This window comes from Typopeltis vanoorti, chromosome 8, assembly GCF_054136105.1.
Source record: "Typopeltis vanoorti isolate ZY-2024b chromosome 8, IOZ_Tvanoo_1.0, whole genome shotgun sequence".
Taxonomy (NCBI): Eukaryota; Metazoa; Arthropoda; class Arachnida; order Uropygi; family Thelyphonidae; genus Typopeltis; species Typopeltis vanoorti.
In genome coordinates this window covers 74640521-74668264 of record NC_143556.1, presented here as the reverse complement: position 1 = coordinate 74668264, position 27744 = coordinate 74640521, and the positions used below count along the sequence as shown (strand labels likewise).

Here is a 27744-nt window from a genome sequence, read left to right as displayed (position 1 = left end):
GAAATACATTGAGAGTTTATTAATAGGAATAAAAGTCACTACTAAATCATATTTCTTCAGAATTCTCGAAATCTGTTCTGAAATGCTGGAGATGTATGGGATTGGAACTCGACGTATTGAGTTCCCCATCCAGCATTAAGTCATTTTGTATCACTTGAAAACATTCTGCACAATTTTGACTCTGCAAATGGTCTAATTTAAACAAACATTAAATGATTCAAACCATTTTTAAGGATCCAGAATAAATTTTATTCAAATTCATCCACCAGAGAACTGCACTTGTCATACTGTGTATTACAGCCAAATATACACTGACCTTATAATCCTTAGTTGCTAAGGATTATAAGGTCAGTGTATTATGTCTGTTAAATTCATTGTTCTTATGATGATCTGCCTGTTTTGCCAGAGGAAAACTAACCATGACCACATGAGATTGGCTAACTCATTATCAGCTGAAGAAGTCCCATAGACTTTATCCATCCTTCTCTATGTTCATAGAGAAGGATGGATAAAATGAATCAAATAGGTGCTTATGAATTTTGAGAAATGCACAGGAAAAGACCCCTGAAGATTCAGGTAGTCATGGACTGCAAAAAAGGCATCATCATAGGATGCAATATCAGTGGTCTGTATGTTCATGAAAAAATGTCATCTTAAATCAATTGCACATGATATCAACTGATAGAAACAAGAGGTGCCTCCATTAGAAATGTACAGGAAGATCCACAAAGAACTCTGAGGATGCATGAAAAGGGTGGTATTGTTCTGAAATGGTTAATCCAAGTAGTCCTTATGCGAAGGACTACCTGGATTAACTATATATAAAGCACACAAAACAGTAATATAACTTATAACAACCTAGAACTTGAAAAGTACTATTTGGCAGCCAGTCTAACACTTAGTTCTCCTGGCTAAGGCATGCAGTCAAACAATACTGATTTTTCTAATTTTATTGATGATGCTGACAAAAAACTGGGATTTAGCCTTAAGATGTGTCAACTGAACATTGAGGGAATTAACAGAGCAAAATGTGACTATCTCTGCAAAATACTACAAGAAAATAACATTGACGTTGTGCTTCTTCAAGAAACACAAGCTGAAAATGAAGATGACCTTAATAGAAGAGGAAAAATAACTGGTTATACTCTGATTGGTGCTACATATCACTGGAATTATGGCATTGCAACATATATCAAGGATGATATAGAAAATGCTTCTGTCCTGACAACGAGATGTGATAACGATACTCATCTTGTGAGTGTGAAAATTCACAACATAACAATAGTCAATGTCTATAAATCTCCTTTAACATCATGGTCTATAGATGTGATACCTACTTATCAACATCCAACAGTATGGATTGGTGATTTTAATAGCCATCATGAAGAATGGAAGTACCGTGATAACGACTGCGGGACTACCCTCATTCAATGGGCAGAAATAAATAATATACACCTTGTATTTGATGCCAAAGATAGAAACACCTTTAGATCATCAGCATGGGAAACAGAGTCTAATCCAGACTTATGTTTTGTTTCAATAAACACAGAAGGGCAAACATTACCAGCAAAACGATATGTACTTTCTAACTTCCCACACAGTCAACATCGACCGGTGTTACTGGAAATTGGTATGAACTACCTATAGCAAGATCTTTCCACGGCCACGTTGGAATTTTAAAAAAAGCAAATTGGAGAAATTTTGCGAATGAATTGGATAAATGTGTTCGGTGGATACCTGCTAGAGTTGCAGAGTACAAGAGATTTGTAGGAGCAATCATAGCAACTGCGAAAAAATATATCCCTAGAGGTTACAGAAAAGATTATATCCCCAGATGGAATGAAGAGAGTGAACATCTCTACAGAGAGTTCCTGAAAAGTGAAGATCCTGAAATAGCAGATGAATTACTACATAGCCTGAACTCATCTCGAAAAACGAAATGGATTGATACGATTGAAAACCTTGACTTCAAACGATCAAGTAAAAAAGCTTAGAATCTTCTCCAACAACTATCCACAACTAATCTACCTAAAAGAATTACCTAAATAGCTAATCAAATCGTTAATATATCAAGGGAACCTAGGGACCGTGAACATACCAAGAAAGTTAAGAAAGAACTTAGAGCTTTAAAAATAAATGCCCCTGCTTTCTCACAATATGCCTCAATCTTCACTATAGATGAAGTAAAAGCCGTCATAAAAGATATCAAAGCAGGCAAGGCCCAAGGCTTCGACAGTGTCCATCCTGAATTTCTGATTAATAGCGAGCCAAATACTATAAAATGGCTCTGTGAATTCTTTTCTGATATATTATTGACTGGCCGACTACCTAGCCAGTTTAAGAAGTCAAAAATAGTTGCTATTCTTAAACCTGGAAAACCACCCCAGGAGGCAAAAAGTTACAGACCTATTGCTTTATTGAGTTGCACCTATAAAATGTTAGAGCACCTTCTGCACAACAGATTGTCCATACCAATTATGCAGCATCTCCCGACTGAGCAAGCTGGTTTTAGAGAAAAACGTGGTTGCTGTGATCAAGTGCTTACTTTAACATCATACATAGAAGCTGGATTTCAGAAGCAAGAAAAAACATCAACTGTCTTCTTGGACCTAACAGCAGCCTATGATACAGTATGGCATGAAGGTCTTATATACAAATTTCTTAGCATTGTCCCATGTAAACGGACTGCACACTTAATTTCCTCCATGCTCACTGAACGTTTCTTTCAGGTTATATTAGGAAATAAAATGTCCCGACAACGAAAACTTAATAATGGTCTTCCACAAGGATCAGTATTGGCACCCTTACTTTATAACCTATACACATGACTTGCCTGCTACCATCTCACGCAAGTTCTGTTATGCTGATGACACTGTAATTGCCATTCGACACAAAAACATGAGTCAGGCTGAAGACGTACTTACAAAAGATCTGAAAACTATAGATGAATATTATAAAAAATGGAGGTTCCAGCTCAATCCAGACAAAACAGAAGTATCAAGCTTTTGCCTTAATAATCACATGGCAGATGTCACTTTACATATCTTCTTTGAAGGATGTTTACTACGACACAATAAGTTTCCAAAGTACTTGGGCGTTACCCTGGACTGCACGCTCTCTTACAAGCAACACCTAACAAACGTTTCTGCTAAGTTAAGAATCCATAACAACATAATACAAAAACTAATAGGCATGACATGGGGAGCAACAGCCGATAATCTACGGATTACTGCTCTTGGTCTAGTTTTCTCTGTTGCTGAATATTGCTCACCAGTGTAGCTAAATAGCACACGTGTTAAACTTGTTGATAGCCAACTAAATAATACAATGAGACTGATTTCTGGCACAATTAAATCAACGCCCACACACTGGCTTCCAGCTCTTAGTAACATTGTTCCTCCGAATCTAAGGCTCTCTTACAGGAGTATAAGAAAATCTTGGAAAACACAGCTCTACCAATACATTTAGATCTCCCAGATTTAAGTGTACGACGATTGAGATCAAGACATCCACCACTACAATTAGCCTAACTACTACTAGATTCTAACTTTGACTTGAAACAAAAGTGGCAAGAACAGTGAGAAAGCCATACAGATGACATCACAAAATTTTCTCTCAATGAATTACAAGAAAGTTTTGATGCTTGCTCACACCCACACGAAAATCCTGGACTCAGCTTAATAGAATACGAACTGGTCATGGTGTATGTGCGGACATGCTTTTTAAATGGGATAAACGACCATCCCTGCATTGTGATTGTGGAGCTCAGAGACAAACTCTGAACCATATTGTGACTCAGTGTTATCTCAGAGCATATTCAGGAGACAAATTGGACTTTTTAAGTGCTACACCCGAAGCTATGAACTATCTGACCAATATGGATGTAACCTTTTAATTTTATTGGTTTTTAAAATGACTTTTGACTTTTAATTTTATAGGTTATTAAAGTGACAGTGTACTGTACTGCATGTTTTGATATTCATGCCATACGAATAAATAAATAAATAAATTGAAAAAGTACAAATGAAAACAATAATGGGAGACAAAAAAGGAAACTAGAAGAATATAAAATAAAAATCCAGAATTAATGTTTAAATTTCGAAATATTAATTTAAGCTAATATAACATCCCTTACCTAAAAAAGGGAGAGGATTCAAGTGATGAATAACTAGACTGCATTAGTCAACTTAAGGGCAAAGATTCACACAGCTGGGTGGGAACAAATGAGCTTCCTAACTAGTTAGAGATGATAGGGTCTCTCTGGTTAGGAAGTTTTTCACCAGCTATTGAATCCCTGTCAGGCTGACTAATGTAGGCTAGCTATTCATTATTCATCTTTCTAACTGGAGGTTTTTTTTTTTACCAATTATGAAGTTGACTGAATGAAGTTTCCATGTTATTTTTGATTTAAATGCTATGATCTTAATGCTAATGAACTTAAATATATACACATGTTTAAGTTCATTAGGAAGATTACGAGTAACTTTAATTCAGGCAAATGTAACATTTCATTTGAAGCACAACATTTGAAATTTAAAAATGATAATCCAGAATCATGTTGATTCTGGGTTTTCACTTTTTTATAATTTCATACTCTTCTAGTTCTCTTTGCTACATCTCCTGTCATTATTTGCATTTGTATACTTTTATGTTCTCATTTGTGTGCTCTATGTGTGGGTCTTGCTAAACCTTTTTTGTCATCAATGTATGATTATTCACCATTTCGTTTTTCCTGTGTGTGAAATGGGGAGACTAGTTCACCCTCTAGTTGCATGGCAAACCTTGCAACTAGAACAAACTTTTAGTGCCTAGAAGTTTACTACAATGAGCATCTGCTGTAGCCACATACTCTAACAATGCATTTCACTTAATCACTCTTTGTGAAAAGAAGTATACTCTGGTTCCTGCTTCACTATAACCTTATGCAATTTCAAGAGATGGGTACCCTGTTCTGTTCTGATTATCCACCATATATCACTTCAAACATCTTAATCAACTCACATGCAAATTATCTCTTCTCCTTTTATCTGCTAATCTCAGGAATTTACATTTCCTCAACTCTCACCATAACCAATATTCCAGAGTCAATTCTCACTCAACCCTCAGTACCCCACCTCACAGTTTTCTCATCACACTGAAAACCAGGCGACCAAATTTTAACATAGTCAATTTATGGCAATTCAAGACCTTGTATAGAGGTACAACCTTCTTTTGTTATACTTCTGCAATTATTAACATTAAAACTGCAATCTTACTCATTCATCCATCCATTTTAAGTCTATTTAAGATTCACTGAAGGAATTCAACATCAATCCTAATAATTCATCCCAACTTTGCAAATCAGTCAACTAAATACCCTCTTCTAATCAACATAAAATCATTAATATGTTAAAAAAACATTCAACTAAAAACTGAAATTCACAATGAAGAAAGGTTTTGAAAGTTTTTCTTTTTTAATGCTTTACACATTTATTAAGTACATTTTACCCTTATTTCAGCTACATCTGTTATAGTCAATTAAATGTGAATTCACTTAATCTACTGTTCAAATGAATAGTGATTCTAGTGCTGTTATATTACTTTTAAGACAATGAGTAAAATACAAAATACACCATTCAAATTTACACATATACCTGAATTGGAGCTGGTCGCAAAGCAAATATTTCATTTCTAGCTCCCTTTGTATAGCCATTCATGTTTACAAGAATATGAATTCCATCGGAATGGATACGATCAGCAGCTTTTCCATTGCATGGAATCTATTTGTATATTGAAGAAACCATTATTAAAACATATTATAACAAAAAAAAAAATAATAAATTATTCAATTCATGAAGTATTCTGCTCTTTAAACTTCATTATGTAATTCGAAAAAGGAACTGTTCAAAACTGACAAACGTATGAACGTTAAACAGTAAAACAAACATGCAAAAACGAACATACAGAAAATTCATGATTTAGAGATCTCAGTGATTGACTGAAAAATAATTTTGCATATTTATTTAATGTTGATGCTATAATTAAACTGTACCACTGTTAAAATTGCATTACATTTCAGGCAATAAAAAAATTCACAGGTTTTTCATCTGGGGAAGGCCCCCACCCCCTATCCAATCTTTCCTGGAACACTCAATAGTAAATACTGAGTGTTCCAGGGAACTAATTCTCATATTCAGCTGTATTTCCTTTTTATTAGATGGGAACTATGAGAGCTCTATTATAATCTGGAATTAAACTTTCTGACAATGTCTTCTGAATGATGCAGTGCAGCAAAGTACAAAACTTTCATGTATCCATATTTGAGCATTTCTGGATGAACCTATAATTCAGCTGCCCCTTTCTACATTTCAATTTTTTGGTAGTTTTTTTTTTCTACCTCAGGTACCGATATATTTTTAATTGCATTCCTCTTGAATATTTTCTACTACTGTTCTGTCATTACTTGTTTCATTTAACAATCAACAACATAATTACTTGATATCCAGAGTTTGTTTTCCCTATCATATTTATCATCTGATTCCTTTTACTGTACTCTTTCTTCCATTTCCATGCTTTTTTTCCCAATAGTCTCAAGAGGACAGCAAAAGAACATTTTGCTGTCCTCTTGATATTTATCTTTCGTATTCTTAAGTCTTTCCATGACTAGCCTATTTTTGCACATAACTTAGCTCATACATTTTTGTCTGTACTCTTAGAGAATCAGTGAATTTACTAGCTATAAACTGTCAACATACTTTCTTCCTTTCCATGACAGCCTCTAACTTCTTGCATCCACTGTGCAGTTATGATTTTTCTATCCTCATAGATAACCTCAACCAACGTGCCTTCCTAGCTGTATCAATGTTTTCCTTACTTTGTCACTAGAACTCATGGTTTGGTTCTTGTTTTCTAAACATTTTTTTTCCCTTGGACAACATTTGTAAGTTTATTCTACAACTCACCTATAAAAGCTGATTGATTAATTCTTCTTAAAACTTTCTTATATATTTTGGCAATATTTCTTATATAGATATTGGCAATGATCATCACTTAAAAGTGATGATCATTGCCAATTGCATATATTCTTATATCTTGAACCAAAGTGAAAATGTGCCCGTTAATGATAACATAGTCAATTTTTTCTTGTCTTCTCTCTCCGTGTATATTTGGTGTTGAAACATGATTTTAGTAATGACTAATTCTGAAAATGTCCTGAACAGAAACCAGCTGGCACTTGCTATTATTAGCTTTGCCTTCTCCAATTCCCAAAACATTTCTGTATGCTTGGAATTCATTTCATATTCTGATGTGCAGATCTACAATGAGGACCAGCATTTTCATTATATCAGCTCTAATGACTCAAAAAATTCTTCTACTTTTTTTTAGAACCTTCTATGAGACCAGCCATAAATAAGTTTTGTCCACCAATTGAGAAATTTGCTCACATAATTACACGAAACCACTTGCTAATCAAGAGCTCTGTGGTGCAGAATGCTATCACTACTTCCTTTTTCTGGTAATAATAAGTCCCAAATATAACATTCTATATTTATTATTTAGCAGGATCACACCTGCTTTAAGTCTTCTTTATGCTGTTACCAGCATGCTTACAAAATTCATACTTGTACTCAAATAGATATTAGATAAATAAATTTAAACCCTGTAAACCTGTATTTATTACAGGTTTACAGAGTTTAAAATTTTGCATTTTGAACTTTTTTTTGATTTCTGCACATATGCATTAAGGAGAAAATGCAACTACCAATACAAAAATCTGCATTCTGAAGGGGAACTTGAAGTAGCATTTGGCTTAAAACAAAACACCCTAACTTCTAACCTATACTATGGCAGTGTATCATGAGAAATCCACTCAGAATGAGCTGGTCATGCATTAATCCTCTTGGTCTGTTACACTTAAGTGGAACGCGTGCACACACGCACAAAAGGATTAAGTTGTAAAGTACATCCCACTAAATGCTATCAAAGCATACATGCATGACACACAACTACTACCCAAACTTGAAAGACGATATCAAAACCATAATACTTCTATTTAAAAAACTGACAACCTTATGCCCCAAAATATTCAAAATGAAAAATAAAAACAGGAGTCACTGTATTATAGTGGATGTTTTCATCTCTTCCAATCATTCATGACCATCATCCTATACATTACTTTTTAGTAACTTCAAATCTTACACAGTTCTGATAGTATGCTCCAATCCTTTGACAAACCTGAAAGGCACAAATGATCCAAATGTTTCAAGATCCTTCATAGCCAATGTTTTAAATAATACTCTTTTAGCTGCTATTTTCTAGTGGGATGAGGATACTTAGTAAACTTAGTCACCAAAATGCAATCCTGATATAAGAAAATTCTCAAACTTCATTCCTTACTTTTGATAATAACATAAACCCCAAAATCATATATCTTTTCTTTGGATAACTTACATTTCTGTTCTTTTCTGATATAACTCTGCAGTGCTGATCACTCAGCCAATCTGTCTTGAATGGAAGAGAACTCCAAAACTGTTCTCTTCCATTCAATACATTATTGATATTACTTCCTACCTATAAAACTAAACACCATACAAATTCCAAAGCTGCCCAAGCTTACATCTGGAGTGATGCATCAAAATCTTTTCCAAAAATGCTTGACACTAGCCAGAAGAGAGCACTCCACTTATGAGACAAAAGAGTTGCCTAGGCTGTGCTATTTAAACATGAACTCAACTCACAACCCATATATTTGCCTTTTATTAATGCATTGAGTAAGATTCAATAGCCTGAAACACCAAGCATCAAACTGACCAAATTCAAAAATTACAAGCAGAAGTGAAGAAAAATATAATAAAATATTATAAATATTAAACAATAGAGCCGAGAAGCTTATATTTGTCTTACATAGATACTGTAATAGACAATGTTACAGATTCATCTACGAGGGGAGCTGAAAAATTCTAGTAAATGTCTAGAACAAAAATGATATTAAAGCAACTGATATAACCACAAGGAAGAACATATCTTAAAACTCTTTAACACCCATGTTTCATCAAATTGTAGTAATTTGTTCTTCCTTTTAAGATATATAAGAAGACATATCAAACACCTCAAATCCTTCATAGTGATTATCACAACTTTTCAACATGCCCTCATATATTTTATAGCAAAATGTAGAAACAAGAGAAAGTAAGAAATGTAGAAAATTTAGTAGAAAGCTTATGTTCAAAGTTAAGTTCTTTCTACATTTGGCTATAAAATACGGATGGATCTATAATTTACTCCATTACAATATCTCACATATTTCAAATTGAAGCATCTCGGCTCTACACTTAAAAATTTGACAGTTATATATAGGGAATGTAAAATTTTCTTTTCTTTTATCAAAGATCCTCAGTCTTCATACTGGCAATGTAAAATAAACAGAAATAGGCTATATTAAAGATATATTGTTATTTCATAGCCAAATATGCATATATAGAAACTTGCAGAGTTTCGAATAAAGAAGAGAGAGAGCTTATTATTATTATTATTGTTCCGGGAAACTCCAAGGAGTCGACAGACTCATCGAGGGAGGCCCTAACATCATGTCAAGAACAACTATTCAACATTCACACAGTATCTATCATACCCTGCCTTGAACTCATTCACGGTCGTAGCACCCACAACAGACTCTGGAAGCTTATTCCATTCATTTACCACTCTCCAAGTAAAGAACCTAGCTCTAACACCCTTGTCAACCACGCAAGAGCGTGGTTGACAAGGGTGTTAGATCCTCAGATCAGAGTTGTTCTAGTTTGCACTACTTAAACTTTCGAAGTTTCTTAAGTAGTACATGAAATATGAATTGATCTATTTATTTTACAATGCCAAAATTAATACATTTAGGCTGTTCTTTGATAATTACTCTTAAGCACTGACTGCTGTTCACTTATGAAAAATACAACTGTCTAAAACAGAATTGCTTTGGTATTGAATGAGGATTCTTGTCTTTTTCTGTCTGATCTGATCCTCGTTTGAAACAGCTGCCAGGCCAGTGAAACCTTAATCAAAAGAACTAATAAAAGGCATACACACACCCACACAGATGCCTTGGAACAGCAAGTGTCTTAAGTAGTATAAGACAAGGCAACTCTGATGCTGGAGATTGTATGCTCATAATATCTCTGGTTAGTTTTTGAAACTTTCAAAGTTTATATGCATTTTAAAGTATTCAAAGTTATGTATTTTTAACAGCCTATTTTTCTACCCACTGCAGGAGGTTTTGGGTCTACTACTCCCATGGTGACCCAGTCCATATTGGGAGAGGACAATCACAAACATTCATGCCTATGCGGGGATTCGAACCCACAGCCTCTTGGCTGGAGAGCAGAAGATACGCTAACCACTCGGCCAACCAGGCTGGCCTTCATGTTGGCAATGTGTGTGTGTGTAATTAAATAAATTTAATGACTAAAAGATTTACCAAAATAGAAAAATACTATTTATTATTTGAGCTCATAACTAGTTTCAACTTCTTAGAAGACTTCGTCAGGTGCATAACTATATATATATATATTCATTTATTTTTGTATGGTGATTAGATGAAGTAAATTTTATAAGCAAATGTTTTGAACAAAAAATATATACTCATTAACAATTAATTATTATCAATTTTTAATCAGTATACTTTTTTTTTGAAAAAGTTTGTTTATGAAATTTAATTCAGTATTCTTTGGTTGAATATTAGGTGCTTCAGCCAAATTCCACTTCAGCATATCCCTAATAATTTTGTATCATACAATTTCTTCATCTACTTTCTCACTAGCATGGTTGACCAAGTATTAAGCAACCACCTTAAAATTATGCAAATCATTCAAAAATCTTACATGTGGTAGGTAGTCATACCCATACACTGTTTTAAGATCATTAAATTTTTTCTGTCCACTTAAAAATAAAATTTTATCACCACTCATTCCATTTTTGAATTTTTGACACAATGTAAACACTGCTCACTTGAACAATGAAGTTATCAAAACACGTACTCGTTGGAAAGAGCACACTTTACCAATTAAAATGCTAGTCTCGCCAAGTCTATTTAGAGTATGGATTCAAAACAACTCTCTTATTATCTAATTGCCACAGCATCATTACATTCTGACAATTATATATTACGGGTTCAAGAAAAAATAGCAGTTTCCTTCATTTTGGGAATCCATTACAAGGACACCTAAAATCTATTGCCAACAAAACTAGACCAGAGTTTTTAAATCACCAGTACCATACGATGAATTCAAAGTAAAATTTACTAGATACTCTTCAATGCTTAACCAGTGAATTTTATATTTCCAAGCAAATGCTCCGGAGAACATATGACTTATGAAACAATGTACTGTAGATTTCAGTTCTCAGTAACAGTTGTGTGAAAAAACATTTAAATAATCTTCAGTGGCACACCTCCCCCTATTACTGTTCCAGTATGTATACCTAAATAAGATCACAGAGATCATAAGTAAGATTACATATGACAAATGGTTAAATATAGTAATAAATGCATAGCTATTCTGCATAATTATTATTGTTATTATGTGACACCTCCAGGGAGTAAAAAGACTCATCAAGGGAGGGCACTTACTCTACAACTCTATCTCCACCACTCAAATCACAAACTACAACAATGTCGTCTACCACCCCACCACCACTAATATTTTCACAGACAATCACAAACATTCATGCTCATGGTGGGATTTGAACCAGAACCCTTTTGGCTGGAGAATGGATAAGCTAGCCACTCGGCCAATCAGGCTGGCAAATAATGGTAATGAAAACTTTTTTTTTTTTTTTTATATATACCTACTACATGATTTCTTTCTAACCACTATTACTGCCAGCTATGGAAAAAATATGATCCCTGCTCAATCACTCCCAGGTAAAAGTAATAATCAATTATTAAAAAAATAAAGAAATTAAATGATTTTAAAAGAGGCATAACTTAGTATTCATATATCTATTCTTTAAGTATTCATGAAATATTAGAACATTAGCCCTAGGAGGAAATACTTGCTTTTAAATATATAAACAAAGGGTAAAATGATACCTGAGATAGATCCACAAAATGTTCGGCTTCCATAGTAATCTTGGATCGAAAAGTTGTACCATCATCTGGACTTAGTGCGTAGCAAAATATCTAGTAAAAAAAGAAATGCTTTATGATCAAATTAAACACAAAATTCTCTGACTTAAAATAATCTTAAAATTATTAAATATTTAAGTTATTCAATGTTAAGTCAATCTTAGTGGTCAGATTGCTGCAAATGGAATCCAATTTTAAGACAAAATCATACCCACAAATCAAGTGAGGTTTGTCGTATTAGCCATGTTTAAACATAATCAGGAATAAAAGTTAAGGGCAGCCAACAAAATAACACAAGCCAAAATGCATGTTACTGCAAAGTGAATAAAATTTCCTTAGTTAACAAAAAAGTGGACATTTTTGAAAAGCTGGAATAAAATTCAAACAACTTGTAGATACAGAGGAGTGAATGTTTAAATAAGTGCTAATCATAATATTCATTCAACTTAACAGAATCATTTGGATCTGATTGGCTATACAGTAAGCAGTTAAGTATTTTAATGAAGCAGGTTTTTTTTAAAGAATCAAAGATAAAATTTATGCAGTTGACGTACAATATAGTACATTTGCTGTATAAATGGCAAGAAATCTTACAATGTTGACTAAACAGAAAAGATTGGCAGGAATCAAACATTCAAAACACACAACAATTCACCACTGAAATTATGTGCTAACATAGAAAAGTCTCCAAGTCCCATATAACCAATGCTATTTTAATCTCCCTAATACAAAGAGCAAAAGCCCAAAATTTTCAAAATAGGGAATTGAATTTCCTAGCAAATCACAGATTACAATAAAAAAATTTAACTCGAAAAAAAAAAAAAAAACAGACAAAGAAAAATGGTGGAAAATTCTACACCAATGACAAAGTTTATATATAAGAGGTATCATATATAAACGAAGGCAATGGCAAGAAATCTTATAATGATAACCGAATAGAAAGGATTCGTAGGAGTCAAACATTAAAGGAAGCACTAAAAGAGTCAAATTCCTGATAATATACCTGGGTGGGGGGAAGAATACAGGATATTATGATATGAGTACTACATGAAAAAGTTAGACCATTAGTAACTTCGTATCAAACAATTTTCCTACAAATTAATCTGTCAAGACTTCCATATTATCAGATCTTACATTTCTGTCTTCTTACTGTATCAATCCACCTATATATTTTTGCAAGTGTTTTGCAAAGCAACTGTTTTTTGCCATTCTGGCAAAAAATGCATGCTTTTATAAGCTTTCCTGTCCCATTCTGTTTAAGTGAACATATCACCTGAGATTAGCTTTACTAACACATTCCTGAATGCTAACAACATCAAGTTCCTTCCTAATATCTCTCATTTTTAATATAATACTGCTGCAACTAATACCATATGTTCAATCTGCTAATGTTTCTCAGAATTTTCATATCTCTGGCCTCCAGTCTTCAATCAACATGTTTTATTTCTAACCAGCCCACAGATCCACAAATTAAATTTGATTTGAACAGTGTCTTCTATATAGCTAGCTGAGCATTTTGACTAATTTCTCTTTATTTCATAAAGAGAAATTAGTTCATTTCACTTCCTACCATGCCAGTTTTGCTAATTCTGTTCTCTATTTCCATACTTAATTTGCCATCTTCACTAAGGAATGTGCCAAAATAGTTAGAATGTTTAACTTGTTCTATAGGTTCTCCATTCAGGATACATTGCATAATTCAGAAGGTCCTGGTCAGAGGGTTGAATTTGAGATGATTGGAGAGAAGCTTTCATAGTACCCATCTATAAAAAAAAAAAAAAAAAAAAAGGGGGGGGGGGTTAAATGAATGCAAGAATTACAAGGGTATTTCCTTAACTGAGTGTTCCTGGTAAGATTTAATCAAGTATACTTCAGAAACGGCTGAGAATCAACAGTTCAAACAGCTGTCAGGCCAGTGAAACTTTAATGAAAAAATACACTAACAAAAAGCAAATATATGGGAGTCTGGAGAGAACTCATGGCTAAGTAGTACAATATTAATATTCCCTGCAATAATAATTCTCTACAGTAATATCTACAATACCAGTTTTGCTTATTGCATATTTAAATTTGAAATTTTCTAAACATTGTGCCTAAATAGCTGAAATATTTTACTTGTTCTAGGAGTTCTCCACAAAGAATGCAGCTGAAGTTTCAATGTTCTTGCCCATTTTTATAGTTTTGATATCTTTTTATTGCTGATATTTCATGCCAAAATATGTTATAGCTTTAATTTATCTGGATACACTAAAATGGATTGATTTTTTTTTTTTTAAGGAGATGGAATTGCTTCTGACAGGTGTGATATGTTAACTGTTTGACAGTGAGGTTGTCCATACCATCAATTACTGAACAAAAAGGGTAGAGGATTTGTGAATTTTTGAAATCCCATATATCCAGGATGTTACAATCTCTTTGAACCATCTTATATGAAGTGAGATTTAGTCATTTGAAATGTTTTATTTTTGTGAATGTCATGATTATAATCTTGAAATGAGTAGAACTTAAAAAGCATGCTTTTTTGTGTGTGTATTACAAAAACAGGTAGTCTTTTGGATGATTGTAGTAATTTTTAAAAGCTACTATTTCTGAAATATTGTCTTTAGGAGGTTAAGTTTATGTAAAAATGCTGGCTATGTCCAAACACACTATAAGAAACTTAGGAGATACACTGTTACACTGATAATAAAGAGAATATAATGATATAACATGCACTCATAAGCCAATATCTTGGTATGAGGATTGTTCTCATGGATAATACTCTGTCCTCTCATCCCCACTGAAGACACCTCAAACAATTCTTAAACGGGGTGTTTGTTTCACAGACTAGGTATTGTCTTACATGGTGACAGTGTGGTCTGATTAATCTGGACTCTTCAGCAAAACAATGCACAAGGCTCACACTGTGCAAGCATGGCTCAACAAGCATTCTGTTTGCTTCCCCTGCTGCCTAATTTCCTGATTTGAATCTCAAACATTTGTGGGATCGTGTGGAATGTAGCTGGCCAATGCAGTGGCTTGCTTGGTTGCTGACATCTGGAACATTAGTCTGTCTAGTTAGCACAGAATACCTCAGGACACTTTTTATGGTCTAGTGGAGTCAACACAAGCATGGGTGCAAGCGGTTATCTCAATCAAAGAGGACCCAACATGTTACAAATGTTTTGGCTCATGAGAAAGTGTAAATAGAAACAGATAAAATAAACAGATAAAAGGATAGAATAAACAGCAATTTGTTTTTGAAAAGTTTTCATTAAATAAGTTCATTTTTATCCTACTGGAAAATAACTTGAACAACTCCATTCAATAATAAGAACACTTTCAGATCCTGAATCTGAAGATTCAGACCACTCCTCCTCAGTATTCTGTAACATTAGTTTTATCAAGGCTGTAGCTAATACCAAGCTTAATGGTTCGTGATGCAATTTAACTTCTGTCTTGAATATTTTCTGAGCAGAACCAATTATTGCCAATACTTTTTGTCAAGCAGGTATATATGAGCTCCAATTTAAGCTTATTGCATATCCTAACAAAAAAAACTATTCCAAAAAGAGAAGTTCCTTTTGGCATAAATTTATTTATGCTTGCTTTGCCAGCATATGATATGGGTATAAATTCAAGCATATAATATAGCAGCTTTGAAAGACAATTTAGAACTGACAGAGGTGATCTGTATCTCTCATAATACAAGAGAGAAAAAAAAAGAATTTTAAAATACAAAACGTTTGTGATCCAAAATCCAATAATATTAACACTAGAGATAGGAAAGGTGGTCATAGTTAAGTCTGACAATCAGTTGATTACATAAAACCAAGTGCTAGATGTTCAAAGTTTCTGAATCGGCTACCAACTTATGTTGGTAGCTTACTAATATGGATTAAATCCTGTGCTATTTGCATTTTAGTTTTAATTCATTATGAACTGCCTTGCTTGATTCTGATGAAGCATGTCATACTGTGCACTATCAAAAGATGTTGAACCAATTCCAATAACTGTGGCATGCTACCATGAAAACTATCACCCCAGTAGGTTTGATTAATATCATAATATAGTTTAGGATAAATCACAAAGCATAATAACTATAACATATTATTACCATAATAATACAGTTAACTCTCAATTAAGCTAAGCTTACTGATTACAAAAAAAAAAAATCTTAGAATTTTCCCAACTATAACAGCAATGCTATTCTAAAGGAAATTACTAAACCATCCTACGGTAAGAAATGACTGTAATAACTAACTGGAACTAATAATTTCTTACTTCTACTCTTTCCTTGGTATGCATTCCAGGCACACTTTGCATCAAATGAGAAGTTGGATGATTTCCAAAGTCTGAACTGACATAACCAATCCTTAACCTTCCAGAACTTGTTTTCAAATCTTTTTGATGTTGGTAGGGAGGTTTATGTAGTACTTGTATCTAAGTGAAATGAATATCCATTTGTTAGAAATATCATTCAGTGTAATTTTAAAATATTTAATTCTGATAGCATTTAATAATCTTAAACATACATTATCTTATCAAATGTCATTAAGAAACAATGTGATTATGCAATTCTGTGGCCTAAAAAAGAGATCAACAGGTGAACCTGAAGTCAGAAAACCTTATATGCTGAATGATGGAAAGAGTTCATTTTTAAGAGGGGAATTAACTGTCATCTGGAGAAAATGAGTGAACGATTAACCGCATCAGCATCAATATAGATAAAATATATTGTTCCTCAAACACTTAGTATCCATCACATATTTCAATGTAATACAATTTCAATATGCACTTAGCATCCATGGCAACTTTGACATGTGCACACGTTAAACAGCAATTAAGCATTCAATTCAGCTGGCAACCTGATAAACCATAAGTAAAAAGATGATAATGTACCAAAATACTGACAATACTCTGCTAGAAGGCCAGTTATTTCATTTCATATCAGTTCCTAGAAAATCTGTGTTTGGAGAAGTCAGCAACTCTTTTTATTGAAGACAATGCACCAAAGAACACAAAATTGTGACCATATGGTTTGATGAATGTGAGTATTCAAGGATGCTTGAAAAATGCAGTTTACCTTAGTTGTCCCAGGTAAACAAGAATTGGGATTGCTTCTCACCATACAGATTAGGTTATAATGCAGAGATTGCTTAGGGATTAAAGCTAGAAAAATGGGAGGGTGTGGAGAACCGACCAGGACTCCAATCCTCACCTTCCTGTTGTACGCTCTGTTAGCAGGTATCTACCTAGATACTGAATGAACAAGGATGGGCTGGCAAGTTGTGGTTTAGCAAACTGAACTCTATTCTTAGTGGCTGATAGAATAACAGTACATGACAGAATTTCATGCCAGCCTGGTCACTACTTAGTTAAAAAGGTTCATGCTGCTTTCATCAGGGAACCAAAGTGAACATCAAAAAGTCAGCTACCGGAACAAACATCAACCCAGCATAAGCAGAGTTCAAGATTGGCACTATCAACATAAAAAGTATAAATGGGAAAAGTGGAACTAGTAGAAGAATTGGAACACAGCATTAACGTAATGTGTTACCAAGACAAAAACAGGTGAGATTCTTCTAAATAACAAATACAATATTATTTTCTGACAATAATGATCAGCAAAAAGATGGAATAGCTATAGTAATCAGCAATAAATACAAGGATAATCCTCTTGATTGGCAGGCAATATCAAGTATTACAACGTGGACAGTCTTATAGCTCAGTCATTATAGACAAAGCCCTTCAGTCAGAAAGACTTGGGGATTCCCGCCAGTGACACAAGGAACTTTATCTGGTCTCTTTAATTGAAAGATGAGTTAGCTGGCCTCATAAAGGAGGCATAGGGCTAACCACCTTATCCTCGAGTTATGGTTGTGGTTGTAAGAAATAAACCTCGACACTGTAAAAAATAGAAGAGGGGGATTAGGAAAGAAAATCAATGTGGGCAAACATCAGTGTGAAGAATAAGACAATGAGATTTATTGGTTCCTATAGTGCCACAGAAGGTTCTACTAAAGAAGAAGTGGAGGAATTTTGTGAGGCAGTAGAGAAGATGGCTGACAGAAAAAAAGAAAAAAAAAAAGACTGGTCACTGTTGGGACCTAAATAGAAAGATAAGAAATGATTACTAGAGAAAGATTTTTAGAAATGGAGAAAAAGAGCAATGGTAAGCACCTGCTGGATTTCTGTTCAGGACACAGATTAGTCATCACTAATACCAATAAAGATGTGCATAATTAAGACAAGATAACAACACAGTAATAGTCAAGGAAGATAAAGGAAATACAACAGTAGTTATGAATTCAGACAAATATGTAAAAAAAATGAATAGCCTATTAGACAATACTTATTCATCCTTAGACAGGGATCCCACATAGCATACACACATAATAATATAACCAATGACTTGATCAAAAAGTTACCTAATTGGCCAGAAGAATTAAAAAATATTTATCATCAAACATCCATTGGTCCCAAAGTATTTATGGTGCACCAAAAATACACAAAAAGGATATTCCATTACCACCAATTGTAGATGGGAGAGATTCTCCAACCTTAAACTCAGTGAAATATCTGTCAAACTTGATATCACCATACCTAGGAAGAAGAGAATCATTTGTAAAGAAGTTTACATTTCATTGAACCTTCAGACATCTTGGCAAGTTTCAATGTAGTTAGTCCCTTTACAACGTACCCAGAAATGACACAGTGGATCAACTTGTAAATCTTTTCCCATCAGACACTGTAGAACTATTCAAACACTGCGTGTAAAACTTTTTTCATATTTCAAGACAACTTGCACCCTCCTTTCTCCAGCTTAAGCAAACCTGTTTATGGAAAATTTCAAAACTAATATTAAAAATCTATCAGAAACCAAAAATTTGGTCATGTTATTATTATTACATGACACTTCCAGGGAGTCCAAAGACTCATTGAGAGAGGGCACCAACTCCACAACTCTGTCTCCACCACTCAATGCACCACCACCACCACCACCACTAGTATTTTCACAGACAATCACAAACATCCATGCCCACGGCAGGATTTGAACCCACAGCCTTTTAGCTGGAGAGCAGATATACTAACCACTTGGCCAACCAGGCCAGCGTTATGTCGATGACATTTGTCATTTGGTTAGGAATGGTGGATGAGCTGATTGCTTTCAAAGATTATTTGAACAACTTGCATCCCAATATAAAATTCACTGTTGAACTAAAACAGCACAAAAAATTACCTTTCCTTGATATACTTGTCAAATTAAACGAAGAGGGGAAAAAAGATTACCCTTCTCTATATACAGAAAACCTATCGCAACAGGAAGATTTTTAAATGTTGCTTCATACCACCATCCATTGCAAAAGACAGGAATAATTAAAACATTACAAGACAGGGCATACAATATATCAAGCTCTTTAATTAAAAGGAACGTGCTTGATATATTGCATCAAGCTCTGCACTACCTAAAACCTCACACCTAATAGTTTTCAACCCAAGACGATCAGAAAAATTCTTAATACATATCCTGCAACTCCCTTACTTAAACAAGATTTCAAGAATGCAATCACACTGCCTTACATCAAGAACGTCACAGACAAAGTGGCTGCGTTGCTCCACGAGTACAACATAAAAGAGGCTTTTATACTTTTACATGTCTGGCAACAAATAAAAATGTCATATATTGATAACTGTTTTACAAGAAAATTAAAAGAAGCCTCATAAATGCTTAGAATCCCTACACAATGCAATAAAAAGCAAGACTTATTTTTTACATCAAGTATGGTCTGCATTCATCAAAAATGTAACTGCCACAGATCTAGGATAATACCATGTGTGATACCACAGAACACGATAGAACAACTAGCAATGTTCCAACATGCATAAAGTAACAAATTTATTATTTGTATTCTGGTTTATCAATTATATCTAACAGTTGTGAAGTTATCAAAAACATCTAGTATGTGTAATTAATTGTTAACAGGCTTTAGTTGTGTAAAACTTTCATGTACTACTATCCCTGATGATGTAAGTCTTACAACATACAAAACTTGTCAGGTTTTAATAAACTCCTTTATTTATATTACGAGGGTGGTCTGAAATGTTCTCGGCCTCGACCATAGATGGCAACACTATCGGCAAGATTTTTTTTTTTTCTAAGTTGGTACATCTGTCATAAGCATCCATGTGAAATTGCAAGTCATTCTATCAAGTAGTTTGTTTTATACAGCTGTCTGAAGCAAAAGTGTTGTCTGTATCCCTTGAAATGGATAAAATTGAGTAGTATGGGTGCTGTTATAAAATTCTTTGTAAAAGAACATTTAACGTCAAAAGGAATTAATTTGAAGTTCATAAAAGTTTATGGGCACTCTTCTCCTTCGTTTTCGACAATTAAGAAATGGGCTGCCAAGTTTAGACATGGCTATACCAGCCTTGAAGTTGATCCACGCGAAGAACATCCAAAAAGTATAACAACACTGGAAATCATTGATTAAGTGCACGATATGGTATTGGATGACCGGCAAGTCAAAGTTCATAAAATTGCTGAAACTATAGGAAATTCAAAAGAACGTGTAGGATATTTTGCATGAAGAATTGCATATGAAAAAGCTTTGCGTAAGATGGGTGCCGAGCTTGCTCACAGCAGGTCAAAACACACTAGCATGAAAATTTCTGAACAGTGCTTGGAGCATTTTAACAAGAATAAAACTGATTTTGTGTGTCTATTTTTGATTATGGACAAGACTTGCATTCACCATTACACACCAGAATCCAAGCAGCAGTCAAAACAGTGGACAGAAGCCGGTTCTTCAGCACCAAAGAAGACAAAGTCGGTTCCATCAGTAGAAAAGGTCATGGCATCAGTGTTTTGGGATGCTAAAAGGCATTTTATTTATTAATTATCTCGAAAAGGGTAAAACAATAACTGGGGAATATTATTCCGATCTTTTAACCAGACTAGATGAAAAAAATTCGTGAGAAAAGACCTGGTTTGCAGAAGAAAAAAATCATCTTTCATCAGGACAATGTACCTGCCCACAAAAGTGTTTTGGCAGTGGGAAAATTAAGGGATCTGCACTATGAATTGTTGGAACATCCACCCTATTCCCCAGATTTTGCTCCCTCAGACTTCTATCTCTTCCTCGCTAGTCAGTGTTTTTCTTCGAATCAAGAGGTAATTGCAGCTGTAGAGGGGTATTTTGCAGATCTTACTGAGAGCCATTACATGGACAGGATAATGGTGTTGGAATAAATGTATTAGTCTTGAGGGAGATTATGTTGAAAAATAAAAATAATTTTGAAATTATAAATTCATTTTTTCATTGTTAGGTCGAGAACTTTTCAGACCCCGCCTCATATAATGTGGTACCAGTACCAAAAACTTCCTGCAGAATTGCTTAACCACAGAAACTTACATGTACAAAAGTAAAATTATTTCCAAATATTTCAGCCTGAATATTATAGATTATCAGTAGCTGTTAACTAACAAATACATGGCAAAACAGTGTTAAAATGGATTTTTATTTGAAACCTACAAGGCATATGATAGAGTAAAGAATAACATAATGTGGAAGAGATGTTGTAATTAATTTAAAAAAAAAAATAAACAAAAATAAAAAAAAAACTGAGGAGAATCACAAGTTTTCCAGATTTTTGGTAAGGAGATTTTTTTTAAAGATTTGGGTTAGGATGATGTAGCATGGCTTCAGCACTCTTTTTAAATAAACATTCCGACTTGAAGCAGCAACAACAGAGTAAGCATGTCTGAGACAAAAAGATTCTGTGGTTGGCGTCGATTCCATGTTGTGCTAAGTCTGATTTTTCAGATTTCTTCTTAACAAGGAAAGGTTGGTGTTCTTGTAATCTTTACCTTTTCTCCACAGAATGTCCAATTTGTCTGAAGTAGGAGACAGGTGATAATCACATGGGACCTGGTAGATGCCAAGAAACAGGAGAGAGAGAGAGAGAGAGAGAGAGAGGGGGGGGATCATTTACTGCTGTGCAATAACATGGCCAAAGTTTATATATTCTTCCCTTTAAAACTTGGTTTCAGAAGTTACAAGTAAGTTCTGTTACTTGACTTTCTTTTCTTATAAATATATGCTTGGTGAATTGATATTCTGGTTTTGGTGCTAGTCTTTTGATTAACATTTATATCCTTTATGATGTAGTCTATTCCCACCCACCCCCCTCTCAGCCTCAATAATTTAAATTGTAATTAACAGTCTCAAAGAAGTCCCAGAAAAACTGGTTCACTTCATATTACTATATTCTTTCACAAGCAATAAAAAGAAATTTATTATATAATCTTAAAAAATCAAACCTTTTCAAGGCAGAGATTGGCATGACGAGCAGCTATGGCTTTACGGAACTCGTGGGATAACGGATAAAGCATACTGTGGTGGGGATGTACTGATGGCAACCTATTTTTATCCAACTGGTCTGCTACAATTGCTACCAGCTTTTTCATTCGTGCTTCATAGTCTGTCCAATCACAAACAATCTGCAGAATACAGAATTTAAAAGTAGAATAACTAAAAATAAGCAAATAATTTTTATATATCAATTTAAAAAAATGTCTCATAGGTTAATGAAATTACAGTTCAAGAAACAAATCTAAAGCGCAAAGCTACTCTCAACTTAAGATTGTTTAATAAATCTTTCACTATATTTTGGTGTTAAATTCTGATCAAACTCAATATTTTTTTCAGTTAAAAATAAAATAATCATATATTCTGAATACATACTGAACAAAATAATGGACATGCTTGTTATACTTATTTCTTTATTAACATGCTTTGGACGACGTTTTCCCTTCAGTACAGTCTGAATTCTTCTTGAAATACATAATTTTGGAATAAGTTTTTAATAATTTCTGGTGGAATACTGTACCATTCTTCTTGAAGGTCTTCAAGTCTTTTTTAAAGATGATGCAGATCGGAATCTGTTTCTTATTCTAGTCTCCAAGACTGACCACAGTGGTTCAGTTCAAGCTATGCGAATTGGGGGCATTGTTATCTTGGAATACTGCATTGTTGTTTGCAAATAACATTTGGATCATGGAATGCACTTGATTACCCCAAAGTGTCAAATAATCACTTGCAGTAATTCTGCCATGAAGAATAATGATGATGTGACCAACAGAATACCACGATACTGCTGTCCAGACCATCACATGATCACACCTTTACTGCTGGAACCATACAGTCTGGATTACAGACTTCCATGAGTGGTCTCCACACATACACTCATCCTGATGTAGGAAAAAGTATGAAGGTCGACTCATCTATGTGGCTACTTGTATATAGTGGCTAATGACTTCACATACAAACTTTGTTTGATTACACTTGAGTAAAGGATTAAACCAACAATATAATTTCTTGGCATCTTTAATTTATAACATAACCAAGTGAAAAATCTTCCAACATCTATCGCTAATCCACAATATTTTAGTAATAAGGCGCGACACCTTTTTTGACTACTTGTATATGGAAATATGACTACTGTATTACTTTAACTTTGGTATCACATCTGGTTCTTTCTTCTATTGATGAGACCTCAAAGGTTAAAAAATGGGGCCGCTTTCCTTTTCTTCTAAAGCCACAGTCCTCAAAATCATAATCATTCCTGCTCAATTGTACATAAATAAATATTACAGAGATCGCAGAAACTGAAGAAAAGCAATTATATATTAAGCCTGTGCAATTTTTTTGGTCTAGCCGATACCAAGAAGTTAAAAAGGAATTTCTTCAACTATCAAAGAAGCATGGAGGACTTGGGCTTTCAGTCTTAGAATTCTGCTATTTAAGCAATACAGCTTCAAAAATCCATAAAATATTGCAGACCAATCACACATGTACAGACCTTCTCCAGTACTACCTGGGTTTTCATCTTCCCCTGTTTGGAGTAAATGATTATAAAGGTTTAAAAGCTGAGATTGTTCCAGAATACACTACAACACTCTGGCACTGACATTTTTTTCCATTAAAAAAAGTAAAATTTGGTATAAAGAAATCTTTAATCTCTTTCACCTCGAACTTCCACAGTTGGATACTGACAACAACACTTTGTTAGATGACTTATTGAAGTTCCAAGGATATCCTAACAGGAGGGATCTTGCTTGGAGAACTGCATATGGCTGCCTTCTAATCAATACCACCAAATGGAGGTACTTTAACATTGGAGATCCAATCTGTGACATCTGTTATAGTTCGCCCACCGTTTGTAGATCTCTCCTTGGCATTTTTCCAAGAATAGTTGATTCATGCTGAAGGGGAGAAAGAAATGAAGGATGTACGAATTGGTCGCCAACATGCGAAATCATATGCTTTCTTGTCTGTCGTTGTACTAGTACTAGCTTGATTTTTGTTGTTGCTTTTTTCCATTATTTTTTTATTATTAATTTGTATGATGGATCCAATACAGTCAACAAGTTCTGTTGTTAAACGTTTCAGTAGCTCTTGCAAAAGAATATTGAATAATGTGCTGACATTCTGCGAAAAAGAATCGTCTCCTTGTTCCCCTTTCTCGAGACATAAAACGTGCAAGTGCAGGCATATCGGGGTCGACTGTTAAAAGAATTCGTAGGGAATCAAAAGTTGAAGGTAAGCCAAAATTTAAATCTCCTAAAAAAAGGGACAGAGTAAAGAAAACCATCGAAACAGTAGCTTTGAATGATTTTGATGTAGACGTTATAAGAAGAACTATTCACGAATTTTACGTGGTTGAGAAAAGAGTGCCAACTGTTCCGAAATTGATTCCTGTGCTTAAAGAAAAAATTAATTTTCCTTGGAAAAGAGAAACTTTAAGGAAAATACTTCATGAAATCGGATTTTGTTTTAAAAAGTCCCAGAATACAAGGAAACTTATCATGGAGCGAAGTGACATTGTTTTATCTAGAACGCAGTATTCGAGACCAATAAGATACTTCAGGGAGGAGAAAAGACCAATTGTGTATCTAGATGAAACTTGGATTGATAGTAATTTAAATTATGGAAAATGTTGGCAGTCTAAAGAAGAATGTGGAGTGCTACAAACCGTAAATGCCTCATGGCGCATAATAATTTTGTGTGCGGGTGGAGAAATGGGTTTTTTACCGAATTCAAACTTACTATACAAAGACAATTACCATAGGCAAATGAATTCTACGATCTTCGAAAAGTGGGCAGAAGAAAAACTGATTGCAAACCTTCCTAAAAATGCTGTTGTTATAATTGCTAACGCTTCATATCACTATTCGATTAAATAAAGTTCCAAATTGGTCTAATAAGAAGCTAGTTCTTATGGATTGGCTCTCTGCAAATAACATTTCTCATTCCCCAGATATGCGAAAAATTGAATTGCTTAATTTGATCAAAAGAAACTCGCCCACAACTAAACTATTTAAATTCGACACGATGCTGAAAGATTTCTAGCTTTGAGGCTACCACCATATCACCGTGACATTAATACTATTGAGTATGTTTGGGCAGAAGTGAAAAGTTTCATTCACCATTGCAACGTAACTGGAGATATTGACATGTCAAAACTTTTTAAGCTTTCAGAACAAGTGATTGAAAGTATTACAGTTCAAAACTGGGGAAAATATTGCTTTCATGTCACCTCACTGGAAAATATGTATTGGGACAGAGACGGAATTATTGAAGAATTATGTGAACCTTTGGTGATCAGTTTAAGTGAAAGCGATTCGGACACCGATTCAGATGACTATGAAGATTAAAAGGATTTGATAATGGTATTTTATTCCAACCTTTTTTTGCATGGGTTTGTTAAAAGAGTCACAACAAGTCATAAATAATTAATCGGTTTAGGACATTAAAGTGTCTCAGTTCTCTCAACTGTAAGTTTAGAATATCTAAGTTCATTTGAAAAAATTTCTGTATTTCTGTATAATTATTTTTATTTTATAGAAAACTTTCTTAAAAATAAACTTAGTTAAATTTTTGTTTTATGCTATACCTTTTTTAATTTTGTTAATACTCTACGTACCTTTTTCCAACTATTATACAAGCAAAATAGTTACACTTTAAAAACTACAATGTTCGTAAAAAAAAAGCTAAATTTTCCGACCTGTAATAATAAACAAACACATCCCAGAAGACAGATTGATTACCCTATTATCGGAATGGATTCTCCTTTTTCTGACATGCGCAGAAGTGTTGAGGGACCTCTAATCGGTGGGCGAACTATACCAAATGGAAACAGTAGAACATGCAGTCTACAGCTGCTCTCTACATTGCGTATTTGGAACAGATTATGTAATGTATTGGGCATTCTATTACTTACAAAAGAACAGGTTATTATTATTTTTAATTTTGCAGTACCCACAACCTGTCGTTAATGGGAAGAGAATTCTGATTTTTATAATTAATGAATTAAAATACCATTTATGAAAGAAACATGGATTTGAAAACCAATATGACATACAAATGGTTTATAATATTGTATTGTGAAAATTTTATTGATCAGTCAGATGATTTTTGTACTTGCAAACATTATAGGAGATATTAAATTTTTGACTAGGTGGTATAGACCACCCACATTATGCAATATTCATCAGGGGAAGATAAAAATTCTATTTTTGCTATGAGAAGTTTTTTAAATAGTTCCATCATCTTAATTCAATGTGGTCTTATAGTCATTTGCAGGGATGACTGGAGAGCAATCCTAGACAGAGAAGGCCAACTCAAGGCAGTTAACTCAGATAAAGCTAACCATCTGTGTATCACAGTCATCTTTGCACTTTAGTTTCAATTGGTCTTTTGTTCATCTACATGAGATTGCTGAAAAAGGAAAACTGACAGCCTTTGGCTATATGATGATATAAAAGAAGCTGAGGCCTTTTCTCTCTCTCTCTCTCTCATACTATCTCTATCTATCTGCCTTTTCTTTCTCCTAATACTATCAGGCTCTCTTGCATCTCTATACTAACTACTCTAGGCCTATGATGAGCATCCCTTTACTTTTTCACCTCAGTAAAGGTTGAAACCGGTCTGGGTAGTGACCCTTCCCATAGCATAGCATTATACATGTCTGTAAGGATATGTGCATTGCATTATGAGATACTAAGACAATTGATGTGAAGTCATTAGCCTCTGTATACAAGTAGCCCAGTCATGAAGTGACTTCACACACAAACTTTGTTTGCTTACACTTGGATAAATGATTAAATTAAAAATATAATTTCTTAGCATCTTTAATTTATAATATAACCAAGTGGAAAAAAAACAAAAAAACTACTTTCAGCATATCATGTAACTATCACAGAAAATTCAAAAGTAATGTAAAATTTTAACAATTTAACAAGCATTATACTTCAACAATAACAAATCCTAGACTTACTTGTAAACAATGTGCAAGGTTACAGTATGCATCTGGAAAATCTGGTTTCAGTTTTAGTGCAGTTCGATAAGATGAGATTGCTTCGGGAATGTTACCAGAATCCTAAAAAGTGAAACATTTCATGAAACTGATTAGACAGAATAATAATGACATCCAGGCATTCCCTACTACAACGTTTTAAGTTTATTATGAGTTAGTCTCATTTAAAAAATTTAAAAACACTAGATGTTCCTCCTATTGATTAGTTACTAAGAATGTTGACTTTTGGTTGGAAACAGTCGAATTCAAATGATATCTAGGACATGAATCTTTATAAAGGCTTTACAAAA

At 34.0% G+C, this 27744-nt stretch overlaps 1 protein-coding gene across 1 annotated transcript in view; it reads right to left on the bottom strand.

Moving 5' to 3' along the window:
• Positions 1–27744, bottom strand: part of sxc (O-linked N-acetylglucosamine (GlcNAc) transferase sxc) — a 176352-nt gene that overhangs the window by 31874 nt on the left and 116734 nt on the right. The window contains exons 12-16 of the mRNA XM_090397287.1: positions 27416–27517; positions 22398–22577; positions 16355–16513; positions 12056–12145; positions 5634–5759 (exon numbers count right to left, since the gene is read on the bottom strand). Coding sequence (XP_090253413.1) covers positions 5634–5759; positions 12056–12145; positions 16355–16513; positions 22398–22577; positions 27416–27517 — 657 coding nt within the window. The remainder of the gene's footprint in view (positions 1–5633; positions 5760–12055; positions 12146–16354; positions 16514–22397; positions 22578–27415; positions 27518–27744) is intronic.